This window comes from Seriola lalandi, unplaced genomic scaffold, assembly GCF_002814215.2.
Source record: "Seriola lalandi dorsalis isolate HSWRI2012SDOR001 ecotype SW California unplaced genomic scaffold, Sedor1 jcf7180002054065, whole genome shotgun sequence".
NCBI classification, from domain to species: domain Eukaryota; kingdom Metazoa; phylum Chordata; class Actinopteri; order Carangiformes; family Carangidae; genus Seriola; species Seriola lalandi.
In genome coordinates, this window is record NW_019524618.1 from 225,723 (window position 1) to 246,944 (window position 21,222).

At 39.3% G+C, this 21,222-nt stretch overlaps 2 protein-coding genes across 3 annotated transcripts; both read right to left on the bottom strand.

Annotated features, from left to right (window-relative positions):
• Positions 1-2,194: 2,194 nt before the first annotated feature.
• Positions 2,195-7,360, bottom strand: dhx58 (DEXH (Asp-Glu-X-His) box polypeptide 58). The gene is made up of 12 exons (XM_023403180.2): positions 7,247-7,360; positions 6,826-7,015; positions 6,490-6,694; positions 6,219-6,409; positions 6,000-6,113; positions 5,634-5,766; positions 5,293-5,478; positions 4,914-5,164; positions 3,751-4,062; positions 3,474-3,664; positions 3,269-3,368; positions 2,195-3,129 (listed from the first exon to the last, which is right to left on the bottom strand). Exons 2-12 carry the CDS (start codon positions 7,000-7,002, stop codon positions 2,944-2,946), a joined length of 2,046 nt encoding a protein of 681 aa, XP_023258948.1. The 5' UTR covers positions 7,003-7,015; positions 7,247-7,360; the 3' UTR covers positions 2,195-2,943.
• A 2,025-nt stretch (positions 7,361-9,385) lies between these two features.
• kat2a (K(lysine) acetyltransferase 2A) lies at positions 9,386-18,356 on the bottom strand. 2 transcript variants are annotated; one of them, XM_023403193.2, is made up of 19 exons: positions 18,228-18,356; positions 17,728-18,010; positions 17,280-17,403; positions 17,005-17,150; positions 16,743-16,832; positions 16,370-16,551; positions 16,019-16,210; positions 15,531-15,637; positions 14,771-14,875; positions 14,416-14,552; positions 14,123-14,331; positions 13,918-14,044; positions 13,421-13,531; positions 13,192-13,335; positions 12,976-13,090; positions 12,855-12,891; positions 11,808-11,871; positions 11,649-11,733; positions 9,386-11,509 (listed from the first exon to the last, which is right to left on the bottom strand). In XM_023403193.2, exons 2-19 carry the CDS (start codon positions 17,950-17,952, stop codon positions 11,316-11,318), a joined length of 2,394 nt encoding a protein of 797 aa, XP_023258961.1. In that variant the 5' UTR covers positions 17,953-18,010; positions 18,228-18,356; the 3' UTR covers positions 9,386-11,315. The 2 variants fall into 2 exon arrangements, with proteins under 2 accessions (XP_023258961.1, XP_087029308.1); XM_087173182.1 differs by lacking the exon at positions 18,228-18,356 and having other exon boundaries at positions 17,728-18,198.
• Positions 18,357-21,222: the final 2,866 nt, after the last annotated feature.

A 21,222-nucleotide genomic window follows, 5' to 3' on the forward strand; every position in this document is an offset into this window, starting at 1 on the left:
ACTGAAAACTGTTCACAACTGATTATTACTGTGAAAGAAAGTTTTAAAGGAAATATAAAGTTAAACCCGAGCAATTAAGGATAGGGTTGTTATCAATGATTGTTTTCATTATACAATAATCTCCTGATCATTTTCTAGATTAATGGATAATTACTTTATTAATAAAATGTCAGAATATAATGAAATTGTGTTGTTGTTTCTGATAGCCCTATGTGATGTATTCAGGTCGCTTGTTTAGTCCAACTAAAGGGTCCAGAACCCAAAGATCTTGAGTTTACTTTCATACATGACAGAAAAAGCAGCAAATACTCACAATGGAGAAGCTGGAACAAGCAAGTTTTGTTTAAACTGAAAGGATTAATTGATTATTATAATAGTTTTGCTGTTGATCAACAAATCAAATAATCAACTAATTGTTTTGCCTCTAATTAAAAAAATCCATAACATCCAAAAAATCCAATCATACAGATCAGGGGTGCCCTGGTAGCTCATCTTTCAGAGCCCATACCATTATCAAAGCTGAGATCTTACTGCAGTGGTCCAGGTTTGAATCTGGCTGCATGTCATCCTCCTTCCTTTCCTGTCACTCTCTACTATCTCTATCAAATAATGTGGGGGGAAAGAAACATGCAGATAAGCTTCATCTCGGACCAAACACATGTGTTATGACTTGGCAAATCAGTTCATTTTTGAATTATCTAATAAATTGTGAATTTCAGACATTGTTTTCTGTAAATGACGTAACGTCAGTCTTACAGTTAATATGCATTTCCCCACAACAAGCCAAGGAATTTCCAAACTGATTCATTTAGTGCTCATGTACTGTATTAGATGGGACAGTAGGCAGACATGCCCTAGATACGAATGACAAGGAGCATATTGTTTGTTGTACATAACCCTGTATTGATCCAGTCACGCAGAGGCAGCATCCCCTGAATTCACATAAACAAACCTCCACACACACACACACACACACACACACACACACACACACTATCATCCTTTGCTCAACTACTCCAAGCTGCTTTAATTTCAGAAGAGAGCTAATTGCAATTAAGATGCATGGGGTGTTGAGCTGGAAAGTAAAAGGAAGTAATCAGTGTTGATTATAGAGCCTCAGCCTGATCAGAGTAAATCATACACTGTGCGGCTCCTCTGTGCCTGCCTGAATCTGAGTCAGGCATGACATCGGAACAGAGCCTGTTTTTAGTGTGATTACGTCCGTGGCAGCACTACTGACTCCAGCTCTCTGCTAGATTTGAAAGGATTACAACACATGTGACACAGTGAGGCTGACCTAATCATGTCTTGCCCGGAGATGCGCACAGAAGATGTTTTGTGGCTTCAAAAATGAATCTCCCCGATACAGCTGCCAGACTGAAATTAATGGTTTCCTTGCCAGTTGCTTTAGTTTCATAATCTGGGTTTGTTTTGGAAACTGCTCGTTATATCCAGAGCTGTGCTACTGTATATTAAGCTTGATTCATGTATGTAAACAAAACAGCAGCAAAATGAAACTGTAGATGATTAAGCGGTCTAAATTTGTCTTTTGGGGATAGCTGAAAATCAAGCTGTGCGAGCTCTAAGAAGCAGTGTAGTTATACATCTTTGAAGCCAGTGTGTTAAATGATCATTTGCAAGTCTAATAGATCTATTCCTCCACGTAGACTGTTCAGATGGTGTTAAATGATCCAATCTGAAGTACATAACCCTCTATTGATCCAGTCATGCAGAAGCAGCACAGTGAGCTGCAGTAAAAGCAACATTCAGAACACATTTTAAAACCTTTAAAGAGAAGCTTTTGTAGACACTGTGGGATCTTTTTATTGGACACAACACCTCTGCATAACCAGATAGAAGAAACAGTTACACTGTTTATATCAGAACAAAAGCAGGAAAATACTTTTTTCCATTTCCTGTCATTGCATTTTTTTCTTTTTTCCAGATGTTGCATGCACACGTTTGGAGGCCATGTTGCGCCAGCAGCAAACAAGGCACTCCACTGAAGCAGTCTGACGACTAAGTGCCTTGCTCAAGTGTGCGTCAGCAAAGTTCGGTGGGTGTGAGTGGACAGTTACTCATTCATCTTCCTCATCCTCCTTTTTACAGTACATCTGGGGTTTCAGACTCACTCCTGTGACCTCAACCTCTGGGTATCATCAGCTCATTGTTTTCAGTTTTAGGAGCAATAAAGAAAATTTCCATTCTGGCTTTATTCACATCATTTGTTAGAAGATACAGAGATAGAGAAGAAATATAGGACCTGACTTGGTGTGGACATTTGCTAACCAACACTGACACCTAGTGGTTCCCAGAGGCAAATTAATTATAAAATAATATTTTAGGCAAGTCAAGGAATTTTTAGGTTTAGATATAAAATAGTATACATCAACAACATAAACTAAGCTAATAAATGATAAAGTAAAACATTTGAATAATTACATTATTTGAGAAACTACCAGCATACAGACACACAACTGTTAAAAAATAGTTACCATTTAAAAGTATTTTAAAATAGCTACAGTTCATAAGGAAGCATCTTAGTCATGACGTGTCAAGTGTTCGTGATGATTAAGGTTCAAGTAACAGCAGAGATCGTTTTCTGCTTTGTTTGTGTGCTTGACTTGAGCTGAAGCAGGGAAAAGACACACAAAAACATGCAAAGGGAGTTTGGACCTTGGGCATAAACAAAGCTGTCATGCTAATTTCAAGCATGATCGATGTGTAATGGGTTATAGCACACTGCTGCCTCATTGGCCCCGCAGCACAAATAAGTGCTAGCACGTGTGGAGAGAATTTTTGAATGGCACGTGTTCATATTTATGCAACAGTATAATGACAGATTCTCTTAATGAGCACAGACAAATCAAAAATGAAAAAAGATTTAAAAAAACTGGCATGTGATATGAGGAGAACCCCCTACAGGGCTCCCTTGTTGTTGTCTCAGTCGAGGAGGTCAGGGTAGTAGTCTTGGCAGTATTGGTTAAAGCTGAAGTCCTCAACATTGAATTGGACATCCTTCCACTTCTTCACAGTTATCCTGCCATCAGGGGTCTGCAGGGCAAAATTCTTAATGGCTAGATTGGGCAGCAGGGCGATCTTCTTGTACTTCATCTCAAATCCCCAATCCTGTGAATTTACATAAGAATATCAGTCAGATCCCAACACGAAACAAGCACCAACATCAGCTCTATCAACGAACTGCATTGAGCAGAACGGTGTCTGTTTCGGAGTTTTAAATTGATATTTGGCAGAAGGTTCATTGTACCTTGTTGCAGTTGCCATTATTGCAACTGATCGTGCGCCCAGGCTCCCAGTCCTCAAAACTTCTTGGAATCTTCACCTGTCCGCCGGCTTTGTAGTGTTTCCTGAGAACAGACACGCCATGATTAGACCAGTAAAGACGTTCTGTAAAGACTTTGGCCTGAATACACTTTTGGATGACCTCTTATACCACAAGGAGTCCAACTTACTCAAAGTCAGGATTGACATTGACATAGTGCGCGTTGTCAACAAGTTTAATGTCACTGCCAGATGCCACAGACTTGAAGCAGTTTCGACACAAGAACTGGATACTGGAAGCAGTGTAGCGACTCCTCTTCTCTGTTTTTTGGTTCTCTGCAACTCTACTGCTGATAACTGCCTGTATCTGTAACTCATTGATCTGGAGACAAAGAGGAGTAAGGTGATGGTAGAAACACTGAGCAGTGAGAGCAAGGAATAAGAATGAATGGAGTTCCACAATCTCACCTTTCTGTGAAAGTCTTGGAGGTTCATTTCTTGGACTTTAGCGATAGCTTCTCGAGTCAGCTCTTCCAGATATTCATTGGTGATCTCTCGGCGCTCTTCCCGGCCCCCTCTCATGGCGACTACTGAATACTGGCTGTTTTGGGCTCTTGCACGTCCACTGGCCTGCTGCTGGGCAATCTCATTTGTAAGCAGTCCATAGCGCACCACCAGGTTGCATTCAGGGATGTCAAGGCCTTCCTCAGCCACACTGGTGGAGATCAGAAGGTTGAGAGTACCGTCGCGGAAATTGCGGATCGTCTCCGCCTGCTCGTTCTACAAGGAAAATATAGAAATTAAATACTAAGTCATACAAAACAGAATCACATATCCATAATAGTAATGATAATAATAATAATAATAATAATAATAATAATGAGCTTTATTTGAATAGCACCTTTCATATAAGAAATTACATGAAAAATCATAAAAATTAACATAAAACATGTTAAAAACACTAAAGATGGAAGAATAATAAAATATAAATGAAATAAATAAGTAATTAAATTAAGTTTAAAATGGATTACATAGAATGCAGTGCTGATCAGTGCTGAGGTGTGGAGCAAAGTGCAAAATAACAGAACTAGTTAGAGCCTAAGGTGAAGAGATAGGTTTTAAGCTTTCTTTTAAAAATGCTTAGTGAGCTTGGTCCTCACTCATTAAGGCCTTTGTATATAAGGAGGAGGAACTTAAAATCAATTGTAAATGTAATAGGAAGCCAGTGCAGAGCAGATAAAACTGGACTGATGTGCGCTCTCCTCTTGGTTCTGAGGAACAGCAGAAATGCAGAGCTTTGAAAGAGCTGAAGTCTCTCAGTGTTTTTTTTTTTTTTTCAGAAGCCCAGTAAAAAGTGCATTACAGTCATCAAGTCGATTCTTTCAGCATCTTATTGTTCTATGAATGGCCCTACTTTAGCTATTTCTAAGTTGGAAAAATTATATTTTCGTCACCTTGTTGATGTGAGACCTGAAGCTTAGATCTGAATCTAAGATAACACAGAGACTTGTAACCTCAGGTTTATTCCAGGGTTAATTTCCCCAGGTTATTGAGCAGCATTTAACTTAGTGAAGCTGCAAATAAATTCAGATGACATAAAGCTCATAGGTCAACATCATATGCCAACACACCTGTGTCATGTAAGTGCTGCCATTGCCAGCCCCAGTGAGGATGGTTGCCTTGATGCCAGCTTGCTGTAAGGCTCTGTTGTTGAGGACCCAGTCATTGAGGCAATAAGTGCTTCTACGGGTTTTACTGAAGAGGATCCCCCTTGATTGCACGCCTTGTCCAAACTGTTTAAGCAGAACGCTCTCAAGTTTGGCCATCTTTGGGTTCTCGTAACGAGAATCCTGTGCAATTTTCTTCAGCTCCACCTGATTCTCTGAGTAACAAAGACAATGATATTTATATTTGCTTACGCAGTGAAAATTGCATTTTGAGCTACAGCATAAATGAAAATCATGCACTCAAATCTATCAAGACAAGTGATGAAATTTTCCGTATTCCCACCTTGGAAAAGTCCCACCAGGAAGAGGTCTGTTCCGTCGATGGTTCTGGTTAACTTTGTGCTGTAGAAGTCCTCCAGGGAGCAATAAGCATCCATCATTCGCAGGGTGTCGTTGATCAGCAGGGCGTCGTTGTACTGTCTGAGGTGGAGTGCACATTGTGCCAGCAGTCTGTTGTCCTCTTTTACCCCTGATCCAAGAAATACACAAAGAACGTATGGTATTGCTTTCTGCTAACATTTGATTTACATTTAATTTGCCTCACCGTGTCACAAAGACAAATGAGGTCTCCTGGACATCACAAGTGAACACCCTCAAAACAACAATGTTAAAAACTGTTCCTACCTCGCTTCTCTAAAATCACCACATCTGCCTCATACTCCTGTGTGCCACACTCTCTGAGTTTGAAGTCTGGAGGTAAGTTCATGTACTCGTGGATCAGCTCCATCATCCATTTCAGATGACTCCCAAATGGATCCTAAAAGAACAAAATACTGTCTTTTAGCAACTTATAGCAACTTTCTAATCGTTGTGACGACATAAGTTTTTGTTTGTTAAAATGCGAGACAATCCGAGTGAAGCAGTATGTTGTTTTCATCCCATTCATCTTATTGTCCCCAGGTCAGATCAGCTGGGTATCAGCTGTAAGTTCTTTTGAATTCTATAAATAGTGGTTTTGTTGTTTAAAAAGAAAGAGACAAATTGGCTTACCGCTGGCCTTTTCTCCACAATGTCAAATGATTTGATGGGTCTGGGTACCTTCCTCTTCAGCTCAGGGGCATAGTTTTTAGTTGAGACTATGGCTGAGTCCAAGTTGGCACAAATCTGAGAGGGAGAGATATGAAGAAGAAAGGAGTTGTGGGAGATCAGACAGATAGCTCACATTGTCAAGTGACAAATATAATAAAAGCCAAATACATAGACCCTGACCTGCAGGACATGCTCCACAGCCCTGTTCAGGATCTTGGCGCCTCCTGTACCCGGTGATGCAGTGAGACCCAAGATCTGTGGCAATCGACGTTCTCCTTTCAACTTTTTCTCCAAATAGAATCTCATTACCTTGTTGTAGACTGACTCCTTGTGGGTGTGGTGGCACTCATCAATTATCAGTAGAGTAATGTCTGTAAGGAGCCATGAAGAGTCAGTTCACCTTGTCATAACAACATCATAATCGAAGCTGTTGAAGCTCATTCTTACTAACCTGAGAGCTCGACATGTTTGGTTTCCTCTGTGTTAGTCAGAGCGTTATATAAGATCTGTGCCGTGCAGATAACCACGTCGGACTTCTGCACCACTTTTCCAAAGAAGTCCTTCTCGTCACTCTCTCCACTGACTGGCACCACTTTGTAGTTTTGGTCCAGGTGAGGCTTGAACTCTTTCTTGTAATGTTGGTCTACAAGGTGAACCTGCATTACAAAATATGTTGAAAACATTGTATTTGGCCACCTGGTTCAACAATGATCCATAACTGTATTTGTTATTATAACGAAAATGCTTCTGTACTGTTCATCCTGTCTGTTTTGTGCATTCTGTATACCTTGTTCACCAGGACCACCACCTTCGCCCGCTCAGTGGTCTCCAGATGTCTTTTGGCCACATACACAGCAGCGCGGGTCTTTCCACCTCCTGTCGGCAGCCAGATGATTATGTTCTCTCTCTGAAGAGCCCTCTCGACCACTTCCTCCTGGTATGTGTACAGATCAAAGTCTGCCATCCTAACGTTACTCCTGTTTGACAACACATCAGAATTACATAGAATTCCAAATACTGCAGGAAAGCAAAGGACACTAGATTATACATCAAAACTGTTTGGATCATTGACAACACAAAGTCCGGCTAGATCTTAGTAGAGAGAAAACAAACGAGGATTCTGTGGGAGATGCATCCTGAATAAATTGTCCACTCTGTGTCATTTCTCTATGAGCTGTTTGAAAGGAAGTTGGCCTTTATTAACTCACCAGTCAGCTGTAGAGAACCGTGTGCTGTTTGCAGCTTCTCCTTCCCCACTATCACTGTACAGTGCCGTTGGTGGGGCTTTTAAATTCTGTTGTGATCAGCTGTGTGACGCCAAGACGGGAAAACGAAAGTAAGGGCTCCTTTAACTCAGAAAAGTGGGCCTACTGAGGGAGGCTCTGGAGGACCAACACATAGCCATCACTATGCAGTGACAGGGGAATCCTGAACTACACTGACATAAAATATTCCTTACATAACCCTTTTTTGCTGAGGCCATATCCAAGCCTATATTTATATATTTATTTATGTTTTATCAAAGGTATTTTCTCTATTAGCAGCACACAGCTGAGGTGTTCTGTTTAGGGTGATGAATATGTCCCATGTTTTTGCATGCACGCTAACAGGGCCCTACCCTATGAGGAAAGCGAAACCTAACGCCCATGACAGTATACTCAGGGAAACCCCTAAGCAGTTTTAACTTGAAGAAAGATTTGATTTCAGTTGCAAGTTATTGTTTTGCAGGACTTGCGATAGTGTTAACCCATAATGACAATGCATAATGGTAAACATTTAAGAAGATAAAAAGTATCATAGCTAGGAGTACTTTAAAATAACAAATATGCAGAATGGACTTCATCCTGTCTAACATTTTGACAATGCTACAGTCTTCAGAGATTAAAAGAAGTGAAAAATAACATCCAAAGCTTCTGGTGCAACATGATATATCATATCATTATCAATGACCTCAATAAGGAAGCCATATACTTACACATAACACTAAACAAACTATTCCTGTCCTTTACAATACCTTCAGGGTAAAAAGTTGGTAACAATGAGAATCACAGGATCAATGAAAAAGTATAAACACAAAAAGAAATACAATGTGATGTTGGATGAATTACCCCAATCTAAAAAACTGGGTTAAAGTAAAAGAAACAGACACAGAACCTATAATCTATTCTGTGGGTAATTTCCATTAATCAGCACAAAACATGAATCACCATAATGTGCCTGTTCAAATGATTCACACAGGATGAAACAGGCAGCACTCAACGTTCATTATGAGGTTTTAGATGTGGTTTAAAATGCTGTTATGATCAGCTGTAAGATACAGAGAAACGAAAGTAAAGTCTTTGTGCACTCTGCCTGCAGAATGGCCCAGCGGGGGAGGCTCTGGAGGAACAACAGAAGTCTTCATTACACAGTGACAGATGAAGCCTAACTGACAGTAAGTCTTTCAAAAACCCTGTAGTCTGCCAATGGGTCAATCTGTTAAAGTTACCCTAAACTGTAATGCGGCTTACAGTTGAGGTGTTTTGATGAAGGGAGAGGCTCTTTGGCAGGTTTGGCATAAAGGACACAAAGGACAAGATGTAACTGACTGGGCGCAGCCTGTGGCTTATTGTCAATCAGGAAAGCAAAACCTGCAACATGATGTTGCACAAAAAAAAAAGCAGTGTACACAAATGTAACATAACAGACTCCTGTTTGACCATGAATGCACTGTGACCCACAATAAAAGATACAAAAATATTTTCTGATGATATAATTTGAACCAGTTAGGCCTTAATTAAAAGGTAGTTACTGAAGGCAGTTAAGGTAGCACAGTAATTCACAATGCTTTTCTTCACCAAGTTTAATATCCTTTCAAAATGTCAAACAACACCAACATAAATGTAGCATCTAGTGGATGTAAATCCTGAATATTTAACATAAAATGAGTGTGTACATCTGCGGTTAAAAGCCTGGACAGGTGCACTTGGTATGCAACAAATTAAACATTCACATGAAGAGAAATGTAAAATTACCTTCTTTTACTTCCCTGTAATCACCGTCAAAGGACAAAGTATACAGGGTGTTGTATGTTGTACAGAAGCACATTGAGGAAAAGATATGATTTTAGATAAATACAATCGACTTTGTGACAAAACATAAGTGCAGATCTACAAGTAGGCGTACTAACAAATCAAGTCATGACAAGTAAGTGAAGTCACAAGATTTACTTATTCTCAGGAAGTTTTTTTGTTATGTCAGAAATCCCCAAAATCTTGACTGAAATGCATGCTTGTGTTTACCTGTTTCAGTTCCACTTGGTAATTGATGTTTTCACCCATCTTAGAAATCACATGCTCATTTAAGAATCATTTATAAAAAACTTTATTGTCATGAACAGTATTATAGTTACAGTAAATGGCATTTATACCATAACTAGAGACAGTAGCCATCCTCAAACTGGTGAAAAGTTCACTCAGACTTACCTTTTAAGAAAATCTGAAATGCAGCATAGGTAGACTGAGGAAGAACACACACATACGCAATTGACAACCCTGAATAATGCAACACTGACATCACTTCAGTTATTCAAAGCTAGTCATGATTCAAGTACAAAATAAACATCCACTCACACACACACAAACACAAACGTACACAAGTCAATGAAAAATTCAACAAGCAGGCTCAACCAGCATTGGACAGTTACTTCCGATAAGAGAAGTGGATGCGTCTCAGGAAGCTCTCTGACACTGACGGTGAACAGAGAAAGGTGTCCAACTTTTCATTACAATGTCCTTAACACTGTATTAAAAAAACCCTGCAACAACAAAGGCTAAAAGTTGGATGTGTTGTTTTTTTTTTTTAATCAATGCAAATTGTAAACTGTCCGTCATGCATGAACACCTACTACAGCTTGTGTATGTTGTGATAAATAAACCAGAGTTAAACCTTTTTTCCTAAAGCCCTGTGAGGACTGCTGGTTAGCTTCTCCCCCACCATGTTTGGGACTTAACAACATACTATCCAGTAAACCTGTGACACCACAACAAAAATGTGGCTGTACATGAAATAGACTACTTAGCATACGTGTGGAAGTGAGTGTACTACTGAACAAATCAACGCCAACAGCTACAGCATCCTCTCCAAGCGTGGTAAAAGCTATACTAATGTATGACCTCATCCTAAATGGTTTGGAATAAAACCCTGCCAGTGGAAAATGGTGTACAAACAGTACATTTCATATTTCCTGTATAAATAACTATCTTATGTTGTTGTCAACATGAAAACAGTGTTCTCTTGAAAGCAACAATTGAGGAAATTATTTCATTTAGCACACAAGTGCTGGCAGTCTCTCTAACTAGTAAGGGGTAGGGCTGCAACCAACGATTATTCTTATTATTCTGAGAAGGTTTTCATAATCACTCATATTTAGAATAAGTAAAAATGGCTACTTGTATTTTTTCTGACCAACAGTCCAAAAAAAAAAAAAAAAAAAAAAAAAGAATCTAGATAATACACACTGGAATGAAAAAACAACAAACCCTCCAATGAGGCGCTACAACAAGCAAATGTATGGTATTTGCCTTTTAATAACTTCAACAATTGTGTTCAATTAATTTCTCACCAATTGACTAATTCAATCGTTTCTGCACTTCAGTAGACTGCACTACTTTGAATCAACAGTCAAAGCACTGCCCATCTTTCATAATCAAGGACTTCACCTCTGAAAGAACATTTATCTTTATACCCATGAAAATGGCCAGGATGTTCAAGTGTCTGTCAGTAACGGAAGGCAACGTGGCTTTAGGTCCCGAGGTCCAGTTTTCTGTGAAAGAACTCCACAACACATACACATCTGCTCGAGTGACGAGTTTTAAGCAAATTGGAATGAATGAATGTCTTTAAATGTGACAAAACCAGGTGAATTATACTATAAATAATGGTGGAAATAGTGGCATTGTTATAACTTGGACCTATAACTTTGGTACACTTAATGAAACATGTTACGATTATTAACTCACTGTGAGTACTGAGGAGGAAAAAGACAAGATAACTTTAAGTGGAAATGTAATGCCATTTTGATACTGTGATGCTCAACTGGCTCTGATATTTCCAAACAACACTCATGTTTGTTCAAGTCCACCAATTCCCTTGTGAAAATTTCTAAGTCATGTACACACCCTTGTATTAACTTAGACATAACAATAACTAGCGATAGTTTCCTCGTGATCTGCTTCATCCTGGTGTGTGGCAGCTGTGACGGTCACTCCTTGTCTGTACATAATCCTGCGACCAAGTTCATTTCTCAATCAGGCCTCCATCTTTTAATTTGAAGTAGAAGAACTTCTCCAAGGTGTTGGCACACTTGCAGTACTCACTGTCTGGAGGGTTGTACTCGCGACAGTTAGTGATGATCCGCTGCAGGTCAGCAATAAAAAGCTTCTTGGTCACATAGTATCTGTTCTTCAGTCTCTCTGTCATGGTCTTCAGGTCTGCAGGGACCAAAGAAAAAAAAAAGAACAATTCATGTAAATTACTCATGATTTAACTAATGAAAAGTGTGTGAGACATAAACAGGCAGTTAAAGTAACCAGGAGGAGTAGTCGCATAATCAAGGAGAAGCTCTCTCACCGATGGGAAAGCGGATGATTTCGTAGTAATCTGGAGCCTCTGATTTCTTCACTGGTTCCATGAAGGGCCAGGCTTCAGGATGAGTCTGTTGAGAAATAAAGTCTGGGTTAGCCTCTGATCTTGTTACTCCTGTGGTGTGTGTCAACAGGTGACTCTTACCTTTATCTGGGCCAGGAGGTTCTTCAGCATGTTGTATAACACGTCAGGGTCCTTCACCTCTTTCCTACAGAGAATGTAAAATGATAATTACGTAAAATATCAAACTAACGAGACTAAACGTACATGGAGAGATAAAAACTACAATCCAGAACAAATAGCCTAAAATAACACAAGTAATGTTCACTTGCATTGTTATAGGCTTGTTGATGAACACCCACAAGTCAGACATATTTTGGTGTCCAAACATTTAATGATGGATTTTTCTTTTACTGGTATTGATAAGGTCAGTCTGAGAGGGTGTCCCATGACTCAGAGGGTGTGACATCATTTTCTTTAGAAAATGTATATTTGCCTCATGGATTTGCAATCTCAGAATCTTATGAGGAATGAATGCCGATTTTAGCGATTTTTGTAATTATTAAAAGGTTTAGAAATTTTTGAAATGTACTAACAGTTTTTAATACTAATCCAGATTTTTCAATTCCTTACGTTTTTTGTGATGGTATTTTGTGAATGTGTAATGAATTTGCTATTTGTGTTAATTGTTGCGCTGGCGTTAGATGTGCTACATCCTTTAGATCCTATCTTTTGTTTTATTTTGCAATAAAACTTGTGATCAGCTCAAGCGTGCATATCATTATTAACAGGTATGATTGAAAGCTTTAGTTCACATGATTACAGAGAGCAAAGATGTTAACTTTAAACCTTTAAAAGGGCAGCAGTGGTTGAACAATGTGACTGTTATACAAACTGCTGAATAGTAGCAGCACAACTTGGCGTAAGATTTGAAAATGTCTGACTTTTTAAGATCAAGACACTGCTGCAAACAGAAACTCATGTCACTTCTCTGTGTCATTATCACATAAAAATTCTACACACATTGGCTTTAAATTTGCATGTTGCTGTATCCATTGTGTTTTTATTGCTGAGCTAATTGAAAGAAAAATGACTAAAAATGAAACACACAAACAGAACCTGGTTCCAATCATGGTACACAAGCATCTACACTACAACACCGATTCAAAAATATATGCAAAGAGTTTTTACCCTTTGTCCTTGTTACTGGGTTTCCAGCCTGTCTCTCCTGAAAGAAAAAGACTGGTAAGTTATATGACAATGCCAGTTTCTGAAATATTTTTTCTTCATCGTACACAAACCAAACACTTACTTATGCCTGGAATGCTCTCTACGGGGATCTGTCGAACGCCCTCTTTGAAGCAGGTGAGGCCTGGGTAAACTTTTCTGATCTGGCTCTGTTTCCTCTCAATCAGCTTCTTAATGATCTGATATGACAATTTTCAGGTGTATGTGATAATAAAACCACAAATTAGCGGCAGGAAACACAGTCTTAGCTTTAATGAGAACATCAGACAGCCTCACATACCTCTTTCTGTCTTTTAATGATATGAGAGAGTTCAGTGTAGGGGATTCTCGGGTTCAGCTCACACTCCATGAGGGTCGCTCCTTCGTAGTCTTTGATGTATCCCAGGTATCGACTCTTCGGCACTTTGATGTCTTTGGAAAAGCCCTGCGAGGAAGGAACAAATTACTGAGCGGACAAGATAGCGGGAGAGGACGTGACGGAGCTAATGTGAAGGTCATGCCGGCAGTACCTGCTTCTTGAAGTAGCCAATGGCGTATTCGTCTGCGTAAGTGAGAAAATAGAGGATGTTGTGTTTGATGTGGTACTCCTTCAGGTGGTTCATCAGGTGGGTACCGTAGCCCTTAAATTCACACCAGAGAGAAGACATTTGAAAAACAGGACTCTTACAATAGGTATCTCAATACTTCTGTGATCTTTCCAAATACCAGTGCTCGTTATGTTAAAAGGGGTAAAGTGGATGGAAGAAAGGCTGACCTGGAAAAAGTATAGTTGTGTTTTTCTTTAGCATAGACAATCAACACACAGACATCATAATGGAAAATAAGTACTAATTACTACTACAGTACTAATGAGAAGTTGGTAGCTTTTTTTCTTTTTTGAGGTATGCTTTTACAACTGCTACAAATTGATACGCTATGAGACGCTGCAACAAATGGACAAGTGTGAACAAGCATCTTATTAGTCTATTTGGACCCCCTCTCATGAGAGGAAATGGTTATTATGTACCTTAACTTGTTCATTGGATGTGACAGCACAGAAGACGATCTCTGTGAAGCCCTGAGTGGGAAACATCCTAAAACAGATGCCTCCAATGACGCGGCCATCTTTGATGAGGGCTAGGGTCTTGTGCTTCCTGTGAAAGCGGGACATGTCAGGACTGTGCAAATGCATCCAGTAACGTCCAACACGTGGTATAAGAAAACCTACTTACGGGTCAAACACCAGTCGTGTGATGTACTCTTTGGGCATGCGAGGTAACTGATGAGAGAAGACGTTCTGCAGACCGACCAGCCACATCAGGATCTTCTTGTTGGACTTCTGGGACAGTGAGTTTCCAATGACGTGGAACTCTATAATGCCCCGCCTCTCCTCCAGCCTGGCAGTCTCATCACGAGCGGCATTGGGCGTCAGCAGATTAGTCTAGCAGCATAAACATCAACCATCAGCACTACAATCTAAGTTTTGCTTTCACCTTAACAAATCACCTGAGGTTAAATGACTTACCTCTGGTCCAAGCATAGCAGCAGGGTCAGTGATTGTCATCATAACTTCATTGACCAGCTCCATAGGAATGTCTCCCATCACACGTATCCTCTTTGCATCCTCCAGGGTCAACGCCTCGGGAAGTTTACGTTTTTCTCCTGAACAGACAGCGACATTTCTCAGGTCAAGGCAAGGAAAAGACACAACTGACAATGATCGTAGAATCATCAGTGTTATTGTTTCATTAACAATAATTATTTCTTTTGTGATTTTGGTCATTTAACTGCATGAGATATTTGTGAGTCCAACTGTAGCTACTGAGAATCTGGTAAACAGGTAATCAAAACAATATGAGAGCAGAGCTGTGCTCACAGACCTGTGATGGGCTCTGCACCTCCAGTGTCCATGCTGCCCAGAGAGGAGATGCTGCTCAGACCTTTAGACAGAGCAGGGGAGCCAGACACTGCAGCAGGACTGATCACTGCAATGGAGAGACACCAAGATACAGGCAATTAATTACAGACTATAAAAGAGGAACTGTGACAAGAGCTAAGGCCATATATTCATATATGCATTGTATTTACTACTACTATTTTTATATTATGTGTATATCATACAATATTGATACCTACTTAACAAGTCACAATACCACCTAAGTAAGAGTTTCTGTTGCTGTAACACTTGAATTTCTCCTCTGGATATCAGTTAAGTCTTCTCTTTTTACCACAAAAAAATCATTTTTGCAATAGGAATGTTTCACATTCGTTAGTCTGTACTCAGTTGTTACAGCTTTTAACTCTCCAACATCTGGAATTTCTATCATTTCTGCTTGAGAATCGCAAGTTTTCAGTCCCATGGTTAAATGACTCAATAGACGATTTGAGAATATAATAGAATATTATCAGGCTATACAACACCTCAGCCAAAGGAAGTGGACAAATCTAATTATTATTGTTTATTTATTATTAACTGTTATTATTATCATCAACAATGAGCTAATGGAATGAATTTCCCCAAGGGGATAAATAAAGTATATTTGAGAATAGAAGACTCATAAAATATGTACATGATGTGATTTTTTATTGTCTGGTCTCATCCCACTAACTGGATCATATCAGGTTATAAACCCTCCGCACCTGTCTGATGTCCTAGCTGTGTGCCATCGGATGCAGGCATGGTGAAGTCAGCTTCCCAGATGGGTGAATTCTCGCCATAGATTTCCTCCTCCAGCATAGACAGAAACCTGATGACAACACATGTTCAAATGAGTACATTTGAACACAGACGGGTCTCAAACAGATTCACACAGCTTGACCGCTGCTAAATATGCTTGTGCACAAATACACATGAGCTTTTTGAAGCCAATATATACACCTGGCCTTTTCCAACACACATCTGTCAAAGCAGATACAGATTCTGATTGCACCAGCATTTCTACAAATGCAGCTGAAAGACCAGTGAGAACCATGAAAATTACTATCATTTTTACTAATCTTAAAGTAGCCTTTAGGTTCCCTTTAAGTAGTATCTTAAAGGGAACTTTCTATCAAAGCCAAATGTTTTCAGCTGTTTCTTTGTCATTAGAGGTCAGAGACAGACACAATTTTGGAGAATCTGCCCTTACTTGGGGAAGTGTGTGAGGATGAGCGTGCGTTTCTCTGGCAGCAGCTTATCCTTCTCCACTCTGAACTTCTCGAGGAGCTGGCGTCGGGTCACAGTGAAGATGGACTTGAGCAAGCTGCGGCCAAACACCTGAGTGGTTTCATAGCGCGGGAGGCTGTCGTTACTCTGGGGGACATGGCAGTAGCACAGCCACCTGGGAAGCATAAGCAAAAACACTGATATTGTACAAACTGATTACAGCATCCAACATAGAAATCTAGCAAATAAATGCATGTACCGGCCTATTTATTCATTAGTAACAATAGAAGCAAGTCACTGATATGATATACTGCTTCCTAAAATGACAACACACCTGGTGTAGTCTACTTTGTATGCTGTCCCATCGTCTTTCTGTGTGCGCTGGCGATACTGTGTTGGTGTCTCCAGCTTCCAGTAATTTAGGCACAAGAGAAACATTTTTGACAGTTCAAACATGGTCTGCCTTTCCTTTGGTGCCAGGTGGCTGAACTTGTACTGAACAAAATTCAAAACCCCCTTTGAAATATAAAGGAAACAAAAAAAAAAATAGACAGAGTTAGACAAATGTGAAATATGATGATGCTGCATCCTAGCAAACTATATGAAGCATGCCCATTTTCAGAGAAGAGCAGTATAATCCTGTTACTCTTTCAGCAGCTGCTAAACATCTGGGCATGAACTAAGAATGCTTTTAGTGTCATGTTCACCTGCTCAATGTTGGGCTTTTCAAAGGGTGGACTTCCAAGGGATCCCTCTACAACAGGCTGGCTCATCTGCAGGATGCATTTCCTCAGCAGCTAAAGGAAAAGGGGGTAGACAAGAACAATGTTGCTTGCTGATAGATGACACTGAGGATAAATTATCAGGGCTAAAAAAAGATTAGCAGGTGGGAGTTCAGTGTCAAATGGACTCAACATTAATGGTTGGTCTGTTTTACCCATTACACTGATGTGACAAAGGTTTGCTTACCTTGAACAGATAGAAGTAAACCTGTTTGGTATCAGTGTCCTCCTCTTTGTGCACGGACATAAAAAGGTTCTCCACATCCACCACCATCCCCAACAGCCTGTTAATCTCATCCTCGGACACATTCTCCAAGTGGGACACATGATCAGCTGTAAATAAGGCATTATATAAAACACATATGGCAAACGTGAGGTGTTAAGAAATGAGAGGTCACTGGTATATAGCTTATTGGGAGACAGGCAGGTGGTTGCTGAAGTATATGTGGAGGTTGTTTGTACCCAGAGCATGTCCACAGCTGCGGCACGGCTCGCTCAAGCTGGCTGCTTGCTGTTGCAGATCCATACGTGTGGCTGAAGGTGGATTCGGGTTTTTCCATCCATTGCATTTGCATGTGTCACTAGCCTGAGAATAGGCAAAATATGCCGAACACCAATTAAAGCCACTTAAACAGTAACTCAGCTGCTGGTTTTGCACGTCAATTAATGATTAAACCATTAAGCTAGCTGATACTAAATCAGATATTTAATGTGAATGACACAAGTATCCGGAGACTATGGCTGGCTAGCTAGCTACAAAGTTAACAATTACGTTAGCTCGTTATGCTTTTTAGCTAATGTTTTTGTTTGCGTTGTCCTGGCTGTAATACCATTTGCTACCCCACGTTCACAGTTGCTAATAATACCCGGAGAGTGCTTTGTTGTGGTGAACTTTAGCTAAGCTAGCTACCTTGCATGCGGAGAATACGCCAAGTTTCTCAAGCTTTTTCGCCCGTGGGAAAGCTCGGACTTGGGCTTTCTTCTGGCTTGCACGCTGTTGCTGGCTAAGTCCCGGTCTGGCCGGGTCACTATTTCCTGGCCCGGAGCCTGTCGCAGCAGTGCTGGACCCAGCTGACCCAGTAGACTGGGCTTGGAGAAGCCGGGGTTGTAAGGCCTGAGCCGCCGGATCCGACATATCCACGCTGCTAGACTGGTCCTCTGCTCCGATTTTGCTCGTTAGCTGCCTTCACTGGCTGTCGAAAAATTGGACACGGGAATAACACACCAGTGTCAAGAAGTAGAAATGGCTTTTTCAGATTTTTCCTTCAAACCAGATATGTTAAAACAGACAGAAAACACAGAGAGTACACACTAGTGATTTCAGGCTTTAGGCTGATTATCTGATTCAATATCAATCAGTCAAATCAGAACTATAACACCAAAATATATCGATTACTTGCTTCAATATACCAAAACTACATCCTGCTATTAAAGCGGCCACGCTACATCCATGTCCCCACAGGCACAGCATAAGCATGGATCTTCAATTCCGCAAATTTTCGCAATTTTGTTTTGAATATTTTTACTGCAACTGTTGGCGTGAGACTATTGTAGGTGTGTAGATGATAGTTATGAGTGTATCCTGAGTGTTCAGTGCCCTCGTGTGGCCATAGCGCGTAACTACAACTGGCTATTTTGAAATTGTTGATTTAACATTAATGAACCGGATCAGGGTTGACGGTCGCAATGACAGCGTTTATTATTGTCGGCATACACTGTGGTTTTTTATTTTTGAATAATTTAACTGAAAGTATTTCTGTGCTTTTGTGTCCTGTCATGCCAGTGTAGTACAGTTGTAGTTCACCGTAGCACAGGAAATCAGTCTTATTGCCTCTAGTGGTCATAGTATGGAACTGCAACATAATATATTGTAAAACTGGCGTTATTACACCTATAATATAATTGGAAACATTTTCAAATTTCAAATTAAAGTTTGAAGCAATTAAAAAAAAAGATCTATCCCAAATTAACCTGAAATGATTATGTTAATTGTTCTGTAGTGATCACAGTTAGACTAAAAATCACATTCTCTTTGGAGATATCAATAAGGGTTATCAGTCATCTTTTAGTACTAATAATATTGATAATGTTCATTCTGTCACCAAATAATAGCCTCACATCATGTAATTGATTCAATTTAACAGCCCTGCAATTATTACTGTTACATTAAAACAGTCTTTATTATTAAACAATTTGGAAGGATTTCCAATAATTAAGTGTCAGATTATCTGCCTAGGGTAGACCAAATTCTATCTTTCAAGACATGATTAAACACAGAAGAACCTGTGTTACAGTACCTAACCTGTTACACAGGTGTAATTGCACCACTTTGGGGATGTAAGCATAACAAGTGCACTTGAAAGCAACACCTTGCCTGTGGTTATAATTATGGGTAATGTAGTGTTTGGACATAAGTATTAAATCAGAAATATTTGCAAAGGTTAATCACTGGTAAAAAACCCTAATTCAAGTAGCATATTAATTTCTACATGTTCTATACATCAGAATTTGTTTCATATGATTTCTATTTTTTGCTTTCAAGAGCTGGGATGGATTAACTTGAGGTTTTTACTTTGTTAGCACCTTTATATTTTACCATTTAAATAAGTTAAAAGCATCATCAGTAAGTTTAAGTAAGAACAGACTCAAGAGAAAACAAGACAAACATTTTTTAAGCCTTAACTGATTCCCTGATGTCTTCTAGTAATATGTTACAATGTGTGTCAATTTCTCAAGATCAAATTGCTCATAAATACATTTTGAGTATTAGAGAAATTACCACATAAACTTCCAGTAAACTGAAACCAGCTTGTGTTCACTTTAGCAAAGAAAATGAAAAATGAAACCAATTAGGTTTAAATTTTGATTTTAAAGAACTTCCGGCATCTTGAACATGTGATGGGAAAGAAACACTAAGGGGAGGATTGCCAGGATTGAACATTAAAGTACTAGTAAGTATTAAAAGTATAGCCAACTTGTGGCAGGCTGCAAAAGTTCAATACATTATTGATTGTCAGTCACTGCCGATTGGTGCGAGTGGTTTAAATATCAAAGAATAATCACTGGTGATTGTAACTAGTTGATTTGTAGTGATTTGTAAAATCTAGATGAAATTAAAACAGGCATACAAAGAAAGATACCTTCCCCTTGTTTATTCATAAAATTACACTTTTTTCTTCCTTCTCTACCAATGACCCCACCCTGCCCATTATCCCCCACCGACAGCAGTGGCTGCTGTGCAGGTATTGTTGTGCTAGTCTTTGATGCCATAACAGGATGACAACACTGTTGAAAGCAATCCCTCCCTGATATGAAGAGTAAAAACAAATAGAGAATAGAAACAGTAAAGGAAGAGGATAACATCTCAATTCCCAAAGATGATGAGACAGAACCAGTGCATTTAATACCATAGATCTTCAGAAAAAAAAAAAAATTCAGACATAAAAAAAAAAAAAAAAAAAAAAAAAAAAAAAAAAAAAAAAAAAAAAAAAAAAAAAACACAAAATAATTAAGGTTGACAGAAAATCATGTAGAGATTGGGAAGATATTGTTTTGACAATAACTACTGATTGATTATAAACTTGAAAAGTCTGATACAAATACAGCAACATGTTTTCAATACACAGTTGTGATTTTGGTCAAGAAAACAAATCTTGCTTTATGTATTTGTCTTTGTACAATGATGATTCAAAAACATTACATTAATGCTAAAATTACTTATGGGTGACAGTGTTAATAAAGTACTATTTACTGTATATGGTTTGATAACATAGATTGATGATTGTAAAACCTTTAAGTCCAGGCTTTAAAATCATACTGAACAGTCAAAAGAGGTTGAAGTCATAATAATAGTGATGACAATAACAATGTAATAATTCAATCTACACAGCTCTATCAAGAAGGAAATATCTGTCCATTCCCGCTCTCCTGTTACGAACCTTCTCTCTTCATCTTTTCCAGGAAGCTGACCAGGAACAAGACAGAAAAGTGATGGACTGCGGCATGCACCTCGATTTGAGTTTTAACAGTGTCATGAGATGATGAGAATACTTTAGAAATGCATGGTGCATTGGAAAGCAGGGGGCAAAAGAGAAGACAGTGACAGGGCCAATGAGCCTGTTTATATTCCTTCCTGTTGTGTTAATTTTTTTTTCCTCTACACATATACAGAAACAAAGATGAGCAAGATGGCCCTATTAAGTGCCATTGGTAATGACTGATCTTTTTTTTTCCTTCTTCCAAGAGTGGGACGTTTTTCCCCTAAGGTGACGTCAAGTGTCCATCATCAATAGAGAGGTCATGGATTGGCAAGTCCTGGGGTTCAAACAAGATTCTGTAAATAAGCCTGTGGGTCGATTTCTTGGTCTGTTGATTGGTTCATCACTTGGAACCATATGGGTGGGGG

Bases quoted from the DNA above. Each gene is read 5' to 3' on its own strand.
- dhx58 (XM_023403180.2), bottom strand. From the start codon at position 7,002: ATGGCAGACTTTGATCTGTACACATACCAGGAGGAAGTGGTCGAGAGG. The intron at 5,165-5,292 runs GTGGGAATACGG...TTTGTTACTCAG, and splicing joins CCTGGTGGGACTTTTCCAAG to AGAATCAGGTGGAGCTGAAG. The intron at 3,369-3,473 runs GTAAGTTGGACT...GTCTGTTCTCAG, and splicing joins AATGTCAATCCTGACTTTGA to GAAACACTACAAAGCCGGCG.
- kat2a (XM_023403193.2), bottom strand. From the start codon at position 17,952: ATGTCGGATCCGGCGGCTCAGGCCTTACAACCCCGGCTTCTCCAAGCC. The intron at 14,876-15,530 runs GTGCGGAGGGTT...TCTCCATTGCAG, and splicing joins ACAGCTAGGACATCAGACAG to TGATCAGTCCTGCTGCAGTG. The intron at 11,734-11,807 runs GTAAGAGTCACC...ATTTCTCAACAG, and splicing joins ACCTCCTGGCCCAGATAAAG to ACTCATCCTGAAGCCTGGCC.